The sequence below is a fragment of the Gobio gobio genome (assembly GCF_949357685.1).
Source record: "Gobio gobio genome assembly, chromosome: 4".
Classification (NCBI taxonomy): domain Eukaryota; kingdom Metazoa; phylum Chordata; class Actinopteri; order Cypriniformes; family Gobionidae; genus Gobio; species Gobio gobio.
The window spans coordinates 10,817,720-10,837,526 of NC_137100.1; the positions used below are offsets into that span (position 1 = coordinate 10,817,720).

A 19,807-nucleotide genomic window follows, 5' to 3' on the forward strand; every position below is an offset into this window, starting at 1 on the left:
GGAAGTGATTGGAAAACCTGAATTCAATGATTTGGAGGGGTGTCCCAATACTTTTGGCAATATAGTGTAGCTACAATAAACGTATAACCTGTAAGTTGAAGAAAATGCAATGCAATGCAATGCATTTACTGCCTCAGATGCGGCCATTTTAATGATGGACAAAACATGCATGTTCGACATTTGCTGGTCGAAATGCGCATGTCTGGACATATAAAAAGCCACAATATCAACTATTTTAAAAAATACAGTGCTTTTTGCATTTCCTGAAGTGTTGTTTTTAGAGATACAAGGTATGATCAACGATATGTGAGTTACACTTTATATTCGAATAAACAGTTTTATAAGAATACAGACACACAGATTAACCATCTACAAATCCTATGTGGTCAAACACATTGTTCACCTGTATGTGGAGATTTTGTGTCGTTTTTGGATAGTGCAGTATTTACACTAGTTTTCTCGTGGGAAATAAAAAATGCTGAGCTTTTTCCTACAGCCAAAAGCTTCTTTCATAACACATTTTAAGCATGACAGAAGTGACATTCAGAATGCTACACTGGAAGCGTAGAACATTTAAAGACTCTTACATTATGGGAGATTGAAAGAAAAAAAAAAATTTGAAAACAGCCCAGCCTGTGAAGCCTTCTCCAGAAGTGCTGGTTGAAGACTAACATATGACACATTACACAATGCTCTAATCCTACAGAGCCACAGGCACAGAGGATATTATATAAAAGGGTGTGTATAGCCATTAGAGAGGCTTTCTAAATGTTGCAGAGAGGATGAAGGGAGCAGAGCAGAGGTCTTTCACTCGGTCTCTTCATTTTTAATCTTTGAACTAAGTCAAATGGCCATAACCTCAAAAAGAATAAAACCTGTATCCTCATGTGGCCTTCAAACCATGCTGATTTATAAGCGCACAGGTCTATGAAACACCATAAACAGCGTTTGAATGTCGAAATGAACCAATCCAGGAAGGAACATGTAATTTCTGGCATAAAGTGTGAATTAAACCTGTGGAAAAAGCAGGGTTTGCTCAAGGCCAGCATTTGTTAATTGTATCACTGAATTGTAGACTCTAATGAATGGTTTATACCAGCAGTTCTTAAAGTCCAAGTGAAATGGAATATTTAATTGAGGGCAGGTTTTATTTTAGCCTACATCCTCTCCAGGGCTCGACATTAAGCCTGTTCACACGCTTGTCCTTCGGACAAGTAAATCTGTCATTCACTTGTCCGAGTAAAACATTTGCTTGTCCGGATTTTTTTTGTAAATATAATCTATACTGAAGCAATATTCTCATCAGTGTTTAATCAGCTTTGACATATTTAAATATGCATATTTGTCATATTTGTACCTTTTTATAAAGGGCATTTTTCCATAATCTTATTAAATATAGGGTATGCTTCGGCTTTCCTTTTACATTCTTAAATTTGATCAATAAATTAAATTAGAATAAGACACTATAGGCTGTTACCAATCAAATTAAATCATTTACACTGAAAAATTACAACTGCATTAAATAATGTTATGAGATTATTTTAAATATTTTTGAATATACAAATAAGAAATGTTGGAAAGATGAAACTAAACCACCAGTAGGTGGCAGCATGTTACCGTCTTAATGAGCGATTCATTGAGTCGATTCAGTGAAACGGCTGAATTATTCAAGAATTTGGCGGTCGTTTACGAATAGGCCATTGAATCTTTGATTTTACCGATTCATTAAAACGCTGAATCATTCACTAACACACACTGTTGCTGTGAGATGCGTTACGGTTCTGCTGTGATATTTGTTTGGAACTATTTTCGCTGCTGAAATAGAACAAAAACAGTCCATATTGCTTCTAAAATGTAAGTGACTTAATGTTAAATTGTTTATGGAACTGGCGTATGAAATCAGTGTCATTTTCAGTCGTGATGGTATTCAGGAAAACAACACTTGTTAGTGTGACGTTGCTTAACTGTATCATATGTTATAAATATAAAAACTGCACAATTTTAACTGTGTATGTTAATTGAGTTTCTGTGTGTGAGCGGCGCTCATTTGTTTTCGATTTTCTCCTCGAGAGGCTGCGCGAGCCTCAACAGCTCAACCTTGTTAACGTCAGTTCGTTTTATATTATTATCCACTATCGATCTCCACTTACACTAACTAAATGCAGAATCATTATTGCACTTTGGTGATTCCCTAGTTATTTTTTGTTATGACGTTTTAACCAGGATACTTGTCCGTCGGGCAAGTAAAATTGTTTTTCACTTGCCCCTTCAAAAAATCCACTTGTCCCGGACAAGCGGACAAGCGTTAATGTCGAGCCCTGCTCTCCATCCATCACTCATTAAAGATTACAGCGGCAAACAAAAAATTTTCAGTGTATTAACTTTTAAAGTGCGTTGAAAAGTTAAGTGGCATTACAAGTCCGAGTCTGATCACGAAAGAACCAATAATACCTTCTCCAGCCTGTGACAGCGTGCTAAGGTATGTAATCAATAGATATCAAACGATCTGTAACAATGCAATACTAACACATATAAAAAAACATGTTTTACTCACATAAGTGTGTTGCACTATTCCTGTCGGATCCAATATAGAAGGCACATTGTGTTTTAATCTCAATATGTCTGCAAATCCAGTCTCGACCTGTATCTTGTTTACAATCGATTCTGCGGTGAAATGAAGCGAACAAACGCGCAATGTCTTACACACGTGAGCTGGAACTGGCATGTTTATTGCCCGGTAGCGCGACCCGTTTAGCTCCACGAGTCGGTTGGCGGGCTTGCGGCGGTGCTTCTGCATTCTATGACGTCAGTGGTCGACATATTCTGAGATATTTCGTTTTCTGGGCCTGGTGTCAATAAAAGCTTTTCTTTGACTTTTCTTTGATTTCTCAATTCATCACCACTTCAAATTATAAATATATCAAGTAGCATTTCTAAAAGTGAAAGATTTAGAAGATCTGAGGGGAAGATCTGAAGAGAAATCCATCCACTTAAAGTACGAATTAGCTAAAAACATATCTTGAAAGAAAAGCTTAAGTCAACTCAACACCTAAAGCACGTAGCATTAGAGCCGGTTCTTAGCGCTCACTCAAAGGAGGCGTGTGAGGATTTCACCATATAAAACATTCTCCCTGATAACAGTGATCTGGGGTAGGACACGATGAAGGACTCTCATGTTCATCCCACATCACATCCTTCCGAATGATATTAAGCCAGTCAGACCCTTAATCACTGGATCACAAACATAAGAGATAGGATTTCCACACTGCGCTCTCTGAGCTGAAGCACTGGGAGTGAAGTGTCCATGTTCTGTTGGGACTGAGTTCACGATACACCATTAGTGTCCAGCTAAAGCTTCAGTGGTTTGGCTGAAGCTGAGAGGATTAGTAAGGGAAGCTCCAGTAGATCATGCAGCTGTAATAGCCCTGCTGGGGACTATTAGAGTTCATACTGAATACTATTTAAACAATTTACTAAAAGCTAGATTACTTTCAGCTGAATCACAGCCATGGCAGAACAACAAGATGAGTGTGAGTGTGATATTGCTTTAATACAACAGATTGATCAACAAAGTAGTCACACAAAATTTGGACCGTTCGTTTTTTTTTTATTTCTGTTAATGAAAACAGTTCCAAAAGAATCCAAAGCATTGAGCTTTGTGTGGCCCAGCAACATACACTACCGTTTAAAACCGTGGGGTTGATAAGATTTTAATGTTTTAAAGTCTCCTCTGCTCACCAAAGCTGCATTTATTTGATCAGCAATATTACTACAATTAGAAATTATAATTTGATTATATTTTAAAATGAAATGTATTCCTGTAATGCAAAGCTGAATTTTCAATATCATTATACTCTTCTTCAGCCACATGATCCTTCGGAAATTATTCGAATAAAATTTTTGATTATTATCAATGTTGAAAATAGTTGTGCCACTTAATTATTTTTCAGGATCCTTTAATGAATACATTTTTTTAACAAAGAACAACATTAATATGAAATATAAATCTTTTGTAACATTTTAAATGTCTTTACTGTCACTTTTGATAAATGTAATGCATCCCTGCTAGATAAAAAAAAAAAAAATCAATAAAATAAAATAAAACAAAATAAAAGGCAAGTATAGCATGGAACAGTGAAATGCCCCAATGCTGTCTTACTACAATATGATATAAACCACAATATAAAAGCCAAACGTATCAGTATTCATATTAAGTTAAGAGACACAAATGTTAAATTGGATCCCGTTGTTTTATTAAATTTGAAAAAATGATGGAATAACTCATGATTTACTGACCTGACAAAATGTGATTGTTTGTAGTTTATTCAACTGAAATTGATTGATTTTCAGTTGGAAAGTTCTAAACATCCAAAACACACACTCTGTAAACGTTGTGAAGCACTTTGAGAATAGGACTGACCCAATAGCTTCCCGTTTTCACAAGAAAAGTTACAAATTATCTTTTATTTATGATTGTTCATGCACTTGAATAACTGATTACTAACAGGTTAATTTATAGGTAATGACAAGTAGTTAGCACTTGATTAGGTAAGCGAACTGCCACAGAAAAGTCAAGCTCATCACTAAATGAAGCCATGAAGTTAATGAAGTGAAATTACTAACAAAAAGGGGATTAAATTCGATCTTGATCCTGTTATACATCCATTGACAAATAGCTGAAATTTTAGTTGATTACAAAATGATAAATTAGCATGAGATCTGAAACTGGGACGATTTGCATGTGTTTTCTTCAAGTTTTAATGAATTGTGCAGGATTGCATATGAATGCATATTTATGTTTTATTTTAGGATTTAGGCTTTTTTTTAACTGCCTCTGGTCATCAGAGAGAATCGAACACTGACAATACACTTATTATGACAATATTTGAAGAGTGAAATGTAATCTGCAATCAAAACGAATAGAGCATGGTGTTCTTTTTCTTTCCCCTTGCCATTATGAGTCACATAAAAAACTCTGTCGATGCTTATTTTCAGTAATGTGACAAGATTTTAGTACATTTGTTAAATCTGTCTGTTGATAGAAGAAAATGACTAACACTGCCAACAAATGTTTTTTTCCTCCCTTCCACACCAGCTTTCTTGAATGATTTCGAGGACTCACCTCATGCCCTTGTGGCGCACTACAAATTATCTGCTGCCATAGAAACAAAAGAAAAAACCTCAGTCTGGCTTCAGGAATTCCTGTTTTAGTTTGCGTAAAGGGTGTGAAAATTTCACAGATATAGCAACTGGCACAAAGCCTGCTATAGCCTACACTGAACCAGACTGTACATATAGGGGTCTCACTTATCTTTTATGTCTTGACTGACTGTATAGCCAATCTGTTTGGCAAATGTATGCATTCTCTTCTTCCTAAAGGTGACAAAAAAGACTGTTCTTTCAAACTTTCTATTCATAAAAGAGTCCAGAAAAAAAAAAAATACGGTTTTCACAAAATTAATTCACAATATTACTTCATCAAATAAATGCAGTCATGGTCAGCATAAGGCCCCGTCCACACAGAGACGCGTTTAAAATTTTGTACCGTATCAGCGTTTCGTCCACACGGATCCGGCGTTTTGGGAGCATGAAACCGATATTTTTTGAAACCGGGTCCCAGAGTGGATAAATCTGAAAACAACACCCTTTGTTTTCGTGTGTACAGCCAATCCGTGCATTTTGTGAAACGGTGATGTCATCACACCACGTCCTGCGCTGGAACGACTAGAATGGATACACTGGGCATGCGCACATCAATACTGCGTCGTTTAATTGCTGTATTTGCATTATTGTAAGGGTAGGTTTAGGCGTTAATAAAACACATCTGGTAAGTAGCACATTTATTTATTGTTATTTTCTTGTGAGATTTTGCCTCACCTCCGACTGTTGCCGTACCCCTTCTAGCCACAACTCTTCTTCTCCGTTATTAGTGTATTTCTGTGGCAGAATTACAGCGCAACATACTGGCCTGGCATGTATACTACAGCGTTTTGAGCCGTTTTCATGCCCTCGTGTGTACGCAGATATTTCTTGAAACAAGGAAAAAAAAAAAAGATCGGATAGGGAAAGCTCTGGCTTCGTTTGGACGGGGCCTAAGATACATGGAATTTTACCCTAGATTTTAAACGGTGATGTGATGCTCTAGCTGTGATTGTGTTATGTCACAGAACACTTTTGATACAGTAAGGACAGAAGGCATAGATATTGACTACTTCCCAAAAATGTGTGTGTATGTGTGTGTGTGTGTGTGTTTGGGGGTTTGCAACTGTAATGTATTCCTCTGGAGGCAAGTTGTAGTTGAACCCTAGTGCAGTTTTATTTAAACAAGATGATATAAACAGAATCCAACAATGACTTGACTTGAACTTAGCATGACTTGACTAAAACAGACTTGAACATGAACCATAAGCAAACTTGACAAACTCACCAAAAGCAGTTACAGGAACAATACTTGTCAAACTGACAAGGCAAACATGAGGACTATATATACACAGAGACTAGGGGAACAAATGACTATGACAACCAATGAACAACGAGAACTGAACCTTATGACAAGACAATGAACCAATGAGAACTATGGACACATGACTAGACCAGGGAACCAGAAAAAGACACAAGAAACTAGGGAAGCACATGACACGATCACATAAGGGCAAGGAGGTCACATGACAAGAACCAGGAAACATGATTATGATAATAAACTTCAAAATAAAAGACATGAAACAAACAAAACCCAAAAACAACTGTGACAATAACCCACAGACATTTTAAATGTGGTGAAAACACTGCCAACTAATTTGTACTAATCCGTAGAATAACTTTAAGGCTTGGTGTTAGTTGTTGTATCTAACCTAGACAAACTCTTTACATTGTCATATATCTTTGGCACCACTGTGTTTTATTGTGGCCTTCCGTGAGCTTTTAGTACGTGCAGTGTGCAGGTCAGGGTTTTGTGGGGGCTGGATATCGTACAGCCGTCTGGTCAGATACAAGTTAATCCTGTCTTAATGTGTGGATGGAGAAAAATGAACAGATCTGGTGGAGATCCTAGCATTAAAGCACAACCTTAAATGATGTTTTCACACAATGTGCTAAGAAAAGAGTATTTTAGAGATGCTATACCTGACATGAAGTACAAGACTGGAAAAAAATAACACTTTAAAGCAGCATTCTCATTGATTACCACTAACATCAACAAACAAAGGCTGAACACTTCAAGGTAAAAGCCTTGCAGGGCTTTTATACAGCTATATTTCTATTTTATGTTCTCTTCTATTGTTAAAAAATCTGAAACCCATGTACTGTATGGCATGTTTCCATTCTTCACTGTTGTCTGTCAACAACTGCATCTGTCAATCTGTCAGCGAGCTCTCTATATACACAGAGACATGACAAACAACACTCAAACAGAAAAACAAGACACAACTCCATCAATGCTAGCCACAGATGGCAGATGGGACTTCACTTCGATCTATGAACTCTATCCAGAAAGGAAGGAAGGGAAAAGAAGGGAACATAATGGAACAGAAGGGAACAGAGCCAATAACCAATAATACAAAAAAAATACAAGGAATGGCAAAGGAGGAACGGAAAGGAACAGGTAAAGGAAACAACAAAGAGAAAATAAACATCGAAAATAACGGAAAAGGAAAGGAAACATAAGGAACAGAAAAGGGAAGAAAAAAGAAACATACTAAAAGAGAAAGGAAAATGGAAAGGAAATGAACAGCAAAAAAAAGAAACATACAAGGGAAGGGAACCAATAAGGGATATAAATTAAAAGAAAGAAAAAAATTGTACAAGGAATGGAAAAGTAGAAACCGAAAGGATCAGGTAAAGGAAACAACAAAGAGAAAATAAACATCGAAAATAAAGGAAAAGGAAAGGAATCATAAGGAACAGAAAAGGGAAGAAAAAAGAAACATGCTAAAAGAGAAAGGAAAATGGAAAGGAAATGAACAGCAAAAAAAAAAAAGAAACACACAAGGGAAGGGAACCAATAAGTGTAATTAAAATAAAAGAAAGAAAATTTTTTTACAAGGAATAGAAAATTAGAAACAGAAAGGATCAGGTAAAGGAAACAACAAAGAGAAAATAAACAAGAAATGTACATGAAAAATAAAGGAAAAGGAAAGGAAACATAAGGAACAGAAAACGGAAGAAAAAATAAATCCAAAAAAAGGAACGGAAAGGAACAGCAAAGAAAAGAAAATTTAAATTCAAGGAATGGAAAGGAAAGTGTAAAGGAAATGAACAGCAAAGAAAAGAAAAGAAGGAAAGGAGAGGAGTAGGAATGGGACATAGGAAAAAGAAAAGAACAAAAGTAAAAAGAAAGCAAAATACAATTATCCATTTGTTTCGCACACCAGTAGTTTTAGTGTCTAATATATCTCCAGAGATGACCATATAGACATGGCATGTTTTTTTTCATAGCCAAGCCCCATCTAGAAAACCCCAAGGGCAAAAACACAGGGAAAAATACAGTCTATTCCTCTCGTTATCTGTTATCTCACGACAGCTTGCAGATAGGCTCTTTAATAGGATCCGACAGAAGGTTGTAGCCTGCTTTCAGGAAATCCTCCCCCTGCTTATACCTGAGCGTGCCTTCGCTTTATGTGTCAGAGGGACTGACTGTGCAATCCGTGGCACAACGCCACTGCTACAAAATAACATGTACCTGCCACCTGATAATAGTGGAGATCAATTTGATCAAATTAATTAAAGGACACGATTCAACTTTCCCTAATTGAACTGATTCTATTTTGGTCATGCAATAAGTACTGTGCTTTGTTTCTACAGGTCAAGAGCATGTCGTTTTGACATAAGTAGATTTTTAAAAGGTTCACCTAATTAGGGAAAGCATCAATCTTCATCTTGTATTTATAAAATTAGTACTGCTCCATGACAAGAATAATATTCTTATAAAAAAATGAAATAAATCCTGATCTTTTCCATGTCTGTGATGCACTATGGGACATCATTAATGAACCTGTGATCAGATGCGATTTGATTGGACTGCTCAGGGGCTGCTCAGTTGGTGTTGCACTTTTCTGTATCAATTAACATCCAAGTCGACAAAAAACAGATCGGATAATGCTACACTTGGTGTCTGGTCTTCATCATGCAAATATACCAATATGGCTAATCGTGTGTGAGTGGAGTGTTAGTGTTAGTGGAGAAATAATTACTTTTATTCAGCAAGCACACATTAAATTGATCAAAAGGTATTTATAATGTTACAAAAGAGTACTTAATGAAATGCTTTTGACTGAAAAACAAAAATGTCACTGTTTTCAGAAAAATATTAAGCAACCCAACTGTTTTCAACATTGAAAATAATAAGAAAGATTCTTGAGCACCAAATCAGCATATCAAAATGATTTCTGAAGGATCATGTGACACTGAAGACTGGAGTAATTCAGGTTTGCCATCACATCACAAAGATGGATGCTAGGAAACTTTGATAAGGGTGGTTGATAAGGCATTGTTAAGTGTTGCTTACTTCCTCTTACTTCCTAACGTCCCGAAACAAGTCAAGAAGCACGGTCACAGACGATTTTATCTGAAATGATGACACTAAATACAAAGGGGCAAATTTTGTACATTTGAGCGTTTGTTTCGGAACCTGGTGCGTTTTCTCCCTTAGCTCGGTTTGTTAAGGCATATGTGAACATGGCAATCGCGCCCAGATATGCACCAAACACCCTCGTTCAGGCGGTCTCGGCCCAATAGCAAATTAACTCTGGGACGGTTCGCTTGAGTTGTGAAAGCAATCCGACCCAACATACCAATGAACCAAATGGTATGGTATTATTCATAACAGGAAATGTTCTATATGAAAACCAGTAGCGTCGGATTCTGTGAGTGAGCACATTAGTTATCACAGTAAAAAAACAAAACTAAAGAGCACCTCTTCCTCTTCAAATGTTGTGTAATTGCGCTTCTCATTGTGAGAATGCTTTCCCGATGAAGCCTTGATTCCTGCTCTAGCTGCATTATAACATTCGTAGTGTTTGCGTGTGTCTTAAAACAGTTAACCTCCAGACAGTGCTGGGAGATCCAGAGAGAGCGTGTTTGAATTTGCTGCAGTATTAATACAAATGCTGGATATAATTTAACAGCGGGAATGACGGCTACATTCGTAGTGTTTGCGTGTGTCTTGACAGTTACAAATAAAACCACAATAAGCTCATGGAGCAAACTTGTCAATCATCTTGATCAATGACGCAGTGGCAACTTTGACCAACAAGGGGACAGTTGTACTCGCATGTGACTTGCACAAACACATTTTGGTACGCTTTGAAAGGTTGCCTTGTGAAAGCAAATCGAACCAAGAAGAAAATGCAACATTGTAACAAATTAAGTCCCTGTTTCGGAACAAAACAAACTCCCGTAAAGTTTAATTCATCGATCTGGTCCACTTTGAGAGTTCAAAATTAAGAGCACCAACCAGGCTCGGCTCCAGCTTTGAGATGCAGGGTGGGCCAAGTGAAATTCCCGGTGGGCCCAGACTTTTAACATTATTTTTTCCCCCGTAACAAAACTTAATTTTATGACAAAAGAGGCAGGTCTTAATAGGAACTCTCTATATTTGCAGGGCTCAATGCAAAGGAGCTTTTCTACAGGTTCATTCAGGTCCAGGTTCATTCCCCACCACAAAAAAAGTCGTATTAGTATTTTAATGAATATTAAGACAAGTAAACAGTCAGTACTAAAATAAGAACAAATGAACAAATTACAAGCAGTAGCACAAATAAATAGAACCAGGGTAGGACTGGGGGACCCTGGGCTTGAGTTTATGTTTGGGCACTATACGCTACAAATGACCTCAACTAGAACATCATTATAGAGTAGCAAAAAGCACACAAAAATTGAAATATACTTTGAGGTTCCTAGAACAATTAATATGCAACATGCCTAGCCTAGTCAAAGAGTCGAGAGAAGATCAAAACCCTGAAATAACTGAGCAATAAAGCTAGAGATGAACAGTATTTTTTAAATGTATTAAATATCTGTGTCCTCTTATGTCAGATCAAAATTTTACATCTTATGTTAAAATGTAATGTCACCTTCTCCCTTTACATACTTTGGTCAGTTCAAGAATAATTTATACAATTTCATATTATTTATTTGAAAGAATTAAAAGAGCAGTTTTATGTTTATATTGTTCAACTGGTCGAGGTTGATATGGGATTTAGAAAGTACTTATTACTAAGTAATGGAATGGTTTTCAGAAAGATTAATTAGTAATCTAATTAAACCATTGAAGATGTAGCTAATAAGTAGCTAGTAATTAATTAAATATGAATGGGTAGCTTAAATAAATCATTTACTCATCTGATTCGTTTAAATACGCTGATTTCTTAAGGAATTAAGCAGTGTTACTTGTTCTGTAAAGTGCTGTTTGTTCTGTTTTCTTTGATAGAGCAAAAATAGAATGTTTCTATGGAAGATAACTTGTTTTTTGAGCTGTTCGGAAAGACAGCACTGTTGCTTGTGTGATAACTCGTATTTATGTTATAAATAGCCTATAAAGAACAAGAACTCATTCAATCGATTTTTTCTCACACATTCTGGTGACATTTCTTCCCCGCTATGGCAGTGAGATGGGAGAGAGCGCTCAAAACCCTTCAGATCGCATAGTTTAGTGGAAAGTCACAGAAACGATCATTCTCAAGAAATGATGCGTGAACATGAGAAGCAAAAGCGAACTGTCTATATGCGGCTCTCTACGTGCACTTTGGGTGTATGCGCAGAGAAAACAGTGTGCAAGTAAAATAATTTGCGTCAATCCATAATAGCATTATATTAAAACATGACAAAACTCTTATTTAAATGTAAATTCTAATTCTAATTATACACATCTTTCCGCGAAATGGTTTAAATTCGTCTTAAACTGAAAAAAAAAAAACGATACTTGAATCAGGCTTTCTAGTTTCTAAATAACAAGCAGATTTTTTGATGGCAAGCAACCGAAAACTATAATCTCTCTCAAATCTGGAGCTGAAATATTGAAATCGGTTATTTGGCGTGGGGCCAGGGTGGGCCAAGCTTCAATCATAGCAGTGGGCTGAGTTTACTTCCAAGTCTTTAGTGCGGCACGTCCATAAAAACCGAGCATTCCACGAGAGAGGCTCAAAACCAGGGTAGAAAATAGCCTATTACTTATTCATTATGATGTTTTTGAATGTAAAAACCACGCAAACTTCATAAGTGGACCTCAGACAACAGTACTAAAAAATAAAAAAGCTTTAAAGATCATTTATGTTATTATGGGAAGTTTAAATATATTTTCGGGCCGCCACAGTCTAGTTAATGAATAGGAAGCACTGAACCTATTTGTGGCAGTCAATGCTGATATTGGGGCGGGCCGCCCCAAATAAATCAATGTATGGGAAACACTGTGATGTTTCTTTCTTTGTCATGTTTCCTAGGAGAAGCGTGAAAGCAACAAAAAAAAGACATGGTGTTCCAGTGTCCTCATTGTGCTTAAGGGTGTCCTCCCTGATCCTTACGGATACCTTGTACATGTGGGAGAGTGATATCTCAGGAGTTATGGCACTATTAGCTTCAGATGTGCCACTAGCAGGGCCGTCGCTTGAGGGGAGAAAGGAAGTGACGATTCTCGGGGCGATATCAACTGAAGGGAACCGACAGCACTAGTACTTTGGGATTGCATAAGAGAAGTGGATCTCCCATTTTAAGAAATCATCAAACTGATTTGGAAATCAAATCCATCAGCACAGAATTGAGTCTTCAGTAACGCATCTAACTAAAGCGGGTGAACTAAAGCCAACTAATGCCAGGCTTTCTAAGTCTAGTGGATGGTCAGGAGATTTTCTGCAAGTTCATTTTGTGTCTCGTCAATTAATCCTTTAAAAGCTCATCCACCAGGGTTAAACCAAAAGAAGAAGAAAAAACTCCCAAACTCCAGTTTTGTTATGTAATTCAGTGAGTATCTGGTGAACACAACTCTTTTAGATCGCTTTCAGTCTGATTGAACAAAGCCTAGAAAACAATTAACCTTTAGTGCAACTTCCCAGTAATGGCTTGCCTTAATTGCTGAGGTAATATGTCATGACTCACTACTCAACTCATGGTATATTTAATGATGCTTAAACTGATTAAAAAAAAAAAAGTGGTTGCGTGTGACATTCCGGACTGAAACATAATCCCTTATGTAACTGAGAGTAGTTTGACAAACAGTCGCTCCATAATCTCTCTGAGTATCTCAAGCGATCTGTTTCAGATTCAAATAGAGTATTACAGTAGGGTTATGCATGACTGAGAAGGTCATGTTGGAAATGTTAGTAAATGTACTGTTTCTGTGGCCTCTGAAAAGTGAAAAGTTGTTTGATTTGTCTGCAGCTGAAAGGTGCGTTAACATTGACAGTGATTAAATCTCTGGAGGTCGGCATCTTGTTGTCCTGTTGGTTGTTAACAGCTCTATCCATCTGCATTAGAAGAGTGTCACTATTTATTCTTAAATCACTCAAAAATTTTAATTCTATCATCATTTATTTACCCTCATGTGATCTCAAACTCATATAGCATTTTTTTAATGAACCTGAGAGATGAGCACATCAAATATGGTCAACAGAAGCTCAATTGTATTTGTTTGACACGAAAGGTTAAACCTCAATCATTCTTGCAGAAGCTCAGATGTACTAGCGTGACATGCAGCAAAACTCAATGGTACGTTTACTCACAAGCAAGTACGTTTGAGCTTCCATGTTTGCCATAATTTATGTGCTCTATGTATGTTGATCACTGTTTATTAAAGCCTAAATTGAATCTGCTCATCACATAAAGTGATCATGTCTTCAGAAGACTTGAATTAAACCACTTGATTAATTTGTATTAATTTTAAGATGTTTTTATTATCTTTTTGATTCACTTTGGCTGCTTCTGAAATCAAATACTTCCGTACTATATAGTATGCAAAAAACAAACACAAACAAACAACAAAACAAAACAATTACGACAAGAGTAGTATTTACAAATTCATCATTTTTTTTTTAAAACAGTAGGTGAAAAGAACCTGGTTGATCAACTACTTCCGCAGAGATTCTGAAGTGTGCATTCGATGGACACTTTACTATCCCATGAGGCCATGGGAGAGGATTTGTGTATGGCATTGAAGCGACCAACTGACACTGGTAGATCATGTGACAATACCAACATTTAAATTATACTACCCATATTTATACTATATAGAACATACTTTGCTAAGTGAGTTCAAATTCAAATGTAGTACCTACTGAGACGGTATGCAATTTCGATTTGCACTTTTTTTCTCTCCAAAGGAGGGACAGAAATCTTCTCAGGTTTCATTAAAAAAAAATCTTAATTTGCATTTCAAAGATCAATGAAAGTCTAACCGTGTCCTAACTACACGCGACATGTGATAAAAGGTATCTTTTCCATGTTAATGGAATGGAAAGCCGACCATCGTGGCTGGAACAACTGGAACAACAACACAAAACATGGCAATGAGAATCTCAGGTAATGTTTATGTGCTTTATTTAATGTTAAAAGCATGTAATGTGACTTTGAATATAATTTAGTGCTTTGTAACGTAGTCTTACTAAAAGCAAATTTCACCTCAGCTCTTGAAATTAAACAAATGGAAACAAGAACGTTCACACTGTGAACAAACAAGTATATTCTATGACAAAGATTGTTTTAGTAACTCAGTATGTATTTTCAGTAATGTTTAAATGGTGTAATATTTGTGAATTTGATTATGTACTTATCCATTTCCTTGCAAGTGCCGCCAAGAATAATCTCTGGTGCCATAGCCTACACTTGCTGCGAGAGCCCGCCCACACGCTGTGATTGGCTGTGATTTTTGATTGATTTTGTCGCATCTCGTAGTCGCGCCACGTCTGGTGTGGACAGACAATTAGCTTGACGCTTGAATCTTACCGCATCGTATCTAGTTAGCACACTGTGTTATGAGTTTGGAACTATATGAGGGTGAGTAATTGATGACAAGTTTGTTTGAGCAGCCCAACATGGCTCAACCAATAGCGTGAGTTTGGAGGTGGGACTATCTGTTGTCCACCTAATCTTACTAAAGCAACACTATGCAACTGTTGGCGCTCTAGCGGTTAATAAACAAAACTAAATGCGTCTTGCGGAAGAACATAGTAGCCGAAGCTACTTCTCTCTGTTTGTCTATGACGAGTCATGCAGGTACTGTCCTACTACGCAGTGGTGCGACCCGAACCAGACTAAGGCCTAGTCCACACGTACACGGGTATTTTTATAATCAGAGTTTTTCCTCCTCCGTTTTAAAAAACAATCGCGTCCACATAAGCACGGTTTAAAAAAAATCTCTGTCCACATGAAAATGCAAAACCGCGCTATGATTGGCTGCCTGATTTCCACATGGGTCCCATCCACGGCACCGAAGCATGGGCTAAGTGAAACCCTTCTGCAAGTTTACTTTGGACTCAGTGACAGGTAATTGCCCAAGTGGACTGAAGCTTCACACATTTGCCTTACTATGTTGTATTATTGCATTCTGGTGCCTCAGTTCTGAAATACAATGAGATAACTGTGCATGTATCTGTATACATGTGATAAGCGCTGTTAGCAGAGTTATTAAAAGCTACTTCCGCCATTGCATAGACTCCACTCATGTAAACAAAAGGCGCACAATCTGACGTCAAACAAAGGAGAGAACGGCACACATTTTGACTTAAGCCAAAATCTCCGGTTTCACCATCTACACGACAACGCTGTAACCGGAGTTTCTAAAAATCTTCACCCTGGCCGGAGTTTTCAAAAAAGTCTGGTTTCAGTAACCGGATACTGCGTTTGCACGAACAGCCAAACTGCGTAGAAAAAGCTGCGATTTTGAAAATACCCATGTTCGTGTGGACAGGGCCTAAAATAGTCCTAATATAAACACTTATTATAAGTGTACTACATGATTCAGGACAAAAACACGGTTTGGAAATTGGATTCATGATGTACTCACTCAATACATTTTGTAAATTTTGAGCACAAAAAAAGTTACATAGTACAGCTTTAACTCTTTCTCTGCCAGCGTTTTTGAAAAAAGTTGCCAGCCACCACCAGTGTTTTTGATCATTTTCACAAAAGTTTCATGGCCCCCAGAATATTTTGTTGTATGAATATCTGAACATGCAATATATCAAAAGAAATAACAGAGCCTCTGCCTTTTATTCTAGCTTCATGCATTATTTTTTATCAATACTTGAATGTGGGTAAGTTTCATAAAACAAGCAACATTTTGAGCAAAAGCTCATTTTGTCAAAGACTCCATCCAGATGGGATTCAGAAAGATGATCAAAACATAGATGGAGTAGATCAAGTCCATCAACACCCCACAGCTTCACAGTCCTATAGTTTGTCCTGGGTTGACATTTCATTCTGTAACATTAGGCAGTTTTGATTTATTAGCTGTTTAATGTTGATGATCACGTTATTTAATGAATGCAAATGCTTACATATGCTATCACTTGTTTCTGCTTCTTCTTTTCCTGTGTTTTGATCAGGAGATTCAATACTCTTTCAGAGGATGCGTAATAGAGCCCCTACCGTATGACAGTGAAAACACGGAAAGTCGGAAATGTACGTCAATGATGGGAAAGCGTCTCATAAATGGTGGAAATTTCCGTCAATGGCAGGGAAAGAGTTAAAAACAATTGACTCATGGTCACGTCAAAAGGCTGTCAATGTGAACACCCCATTAGACTGAAGATTATTCTTGTAGTACACTGTCAGGAATGTGTCACGTAGCAGTGCACAGAAACCACCAGAGGTACAAAACCCCAAGGATCTGCTTCCCTAGTACAGGGCGAACAGGTACTCATGGTAAAATGAGGATTGCATCAGTCAAAGTGGCTTGTTTTTCCCAAAGCACCAGTGTTTAGTTCATTCAAGTCAACAGGTCAGTGAGGCTTTCAGCATGAGTGACAAACAGGTGGTATTTTGTTAGGGGCTTCGAAGCCTACTGGGAATTCATCATTTCATTTTTAATTCTCCCTAGCTTAAGATACTATTTACTGATGAAGCAACCCGCCGCATGTTTGCAACTGACAAAAGTGCTCAGCTAAAATTCAAGTCCAATTTTGTGTGGATCTGGCTCTTAATTAAGCTCCGAAACAGAAGACTGCTCTGTTTGCAATCTGTCCTGTAGTACTCAACTCGGTTTGTCGGCAGAGATGAAGAGGCGCCATCGCCAAATGTTTGTGGAGGTTCCTTGTAATCCATCTGTTGCATTAGCAAAGCCTCAAGTTTGGTCCCCCAGAGATGATTTTCTTCCACCGAGTTACTCTGCTAAAATCCCAGTGAGACATTCGAACCATTAAATGCTCTGGCAAATTAGTATAATTGGCTTATTTGTATTTCATGAGTCACATAACAAACATGTCAGGTTAGGATTTAATTTGTCTCTCCGTTGTTCAACTAATATGTGCATTGTGATTCAGACAACAGACGAGAATGAGAGAACAGGAAGAGGGTTATGATTTAGAGCGGCACACTGATGAATCACAGCACAATAGCTCCACGCTAATCTATCATCATAAAACACGGGCGCACCAGACCGCAATCCTCTGCTTTAGCGATCACACCCGCAGATACAGCATCTACATGCATTACATTCCCTCGTGAAAGGTGAAGGACTGGTCTTATCGGCCGGTACATTTCGTCAACCTGTGGCACAGATTGTTGCGTATGAGTGATTGATATTGATTACTGCGGTTGACGGCAAAGCATGCAATTATACTACGACAGAGATGCACTTCAGATCATCTTTGGATGGTTAACGTTCTACAGATTGCTCTCTATTACACATTAATCTGCTTTTTGATGTCTTCATTTGTCTTGTTTAAAGGCATAGTTCTTTCAAAAATGAAAATTCTGCCATCATCTAATCACCCTCATGCTGTTTCCAACCTGTATGAGTTTATTTATCTGTGGAACACAAAAGAAGATATTTTGAAACATGTCATTTTGTGCCATACAATGAAATTCAATGGGAACCAATATTGTTTTGGACCCCGATGACTTTTAATTTAAAATATATTCTTTTGTGTTCCACATAAAGTCATACAGGTTTGTATTGACATGTGGTGGCATTTCATTTTGGGGAAGACTATTAATTTAAGACTTGTATTTAGCTCTGTTCCAGAACTTAGTGAGCTCCCTACATAGGGTGCATCAGAACTGAAATGATTTTGCTTTGTTTTGAGGATGTTTAGATATTTTCATGAACAAAATATTGATTTAGGAAATCATTTTCACTGTGCAGCTCACTTTTGGTCTTGCATGCAGGTCAAAGGTTAACATCCGTCAGCAACAGAGCAGTGCATGCTATGCCAGAGCCATTTGGAATTAGATTCAGACCCCATCGTTGCAGCTCTAAAGCCACTTGTGTTTCCATCAGCACACATGCTCAGGCGCACACGTTGAGCTCGACACTGTATGGATTAACCCCATCTAAGACAGAGCACGATAATGGTAAAATAACCACATGAGACCGCAGGGCTCTATCTAATCTAGTCTACAGGCTGCCATGATTGAAAACCGGACTCCAAACGGAGAGGCAGGCAGAGGTCCATAATAGGATTTACATCTGGGACAGATATAGATATACAACAGGAACTGATGACTCGCACCTGATGCCCACAAGAACCGCTTTAAAAGATGTGTCGATCTTAGGAACGGACACAAAAACCAGACGGCATAGTGTGCGGATCACAAAGAGGCTCGACATTCACCTTCTAAACATCGTCTGTCTGAACCCAAATGATCACATGCGCTAAATAAACCACTGCCATTTCCCAGCATTCAACCAGAGCTGCCAAAGTGGAGCTCCATTCATTCAGGTGAACGAAAAACAAACAGACAGAGGAATCTGAAGCAACAGTTGTCATTCTAGAGTGGCACAAAGAAAAGGAGTAAGAAACAACTACTCACTGGAGTCGTCCGAATCGTAGCCTTCCACGTCTGGTTCTTCTTCCTTCTTGCTGGCCACGAGTGCGGTGGCACCGAAGGCTTGGTCCAGGTCTTCTTCATCCCTGTTGGGCTCAGAGGCCGGGCCCTCTGACTTCTGACTGGTGGAGCTGCTCCGCAGGGAGCCGGCGCGGCTGAGGGCCGGAGGAGCTGTGGGGGGGAGACCCCGTGGGTAACGGGGGAAATAGTCAGATATCTGCTTGATGGGCTGAATGGGACCTGGACATACATCAATGGCCATGTGCTCCTGGATGCTGATGGTCGTCTTCTCGCCTTTGCGTTGTGTCATTCATGCAGCCCTTTTGAGGATGTGCCACCACCCCTGAACCCGGCTAAGGGGTGGCGGGTGGTAGCAGTAAAAAAATGCAATGAAAATGAAAAAATGAAAATAAAAAAAAACAACCTTCAAAAGTAGAATCTTCTTTGCTCTGGTAATCTGTTAGTGTCCCTGAAGAGCAACTGAGCGTGTCTTGGTGTGTAAGTGCATGTGTGTGAGTTTGCGATCGCAGCGGTGGGCTACATGAGAGGCTGTGGGCTGCTCCAGCGCACTGTGGTCATGCCGTCTGCCTGTGAGCTGCGCTCAGACCACTACAGCACGCTAAGACTGTTACCGGGATGAATGCATGTGGAATAGAGAGAGAGAGAGAGAGAGAGAGAGAGAGAAGGAGGGGCAGGATTATACAGAGGGATGGAGGGATTGGCTGATGTCATTGCTAAGCAACATGACGGTAAACAGGAACCGGGCGCGCGGCTACTTAATTATGCTATTAGTCCATCTGTTAGAGAGAGAGAGAGCGGCTGGGTTATCTCTCTG

The 19,807-nt window shown here is 38.3% G+C and overlaps 1 protein-coding gene across 3 annotated transcripts in view; it reads right to left on the minus strand.

The window, feature by feature from the left end:
- The window catches only part of doc2b (double C2-like domains, beta), a 394,892-nt gene that overhangs the window by 141,789 nt on the left and 233,296 nt on the right, over positions 1-19,807 (minus strand). For all 3 annotated transcript variants that reach the window (XM_079815985.1, XM_079815983.1, XM_079815984.1), the window contains one exon: positions 18,958-19,143. In XM_079815985.1, coding sequence (XP_079672111.1) covers positions 18,958-19,143 — 186 coding nt within the window. The remainder of the gene's footprint in view (positions 1-18,957; positions 19,144-19,807) is intronic.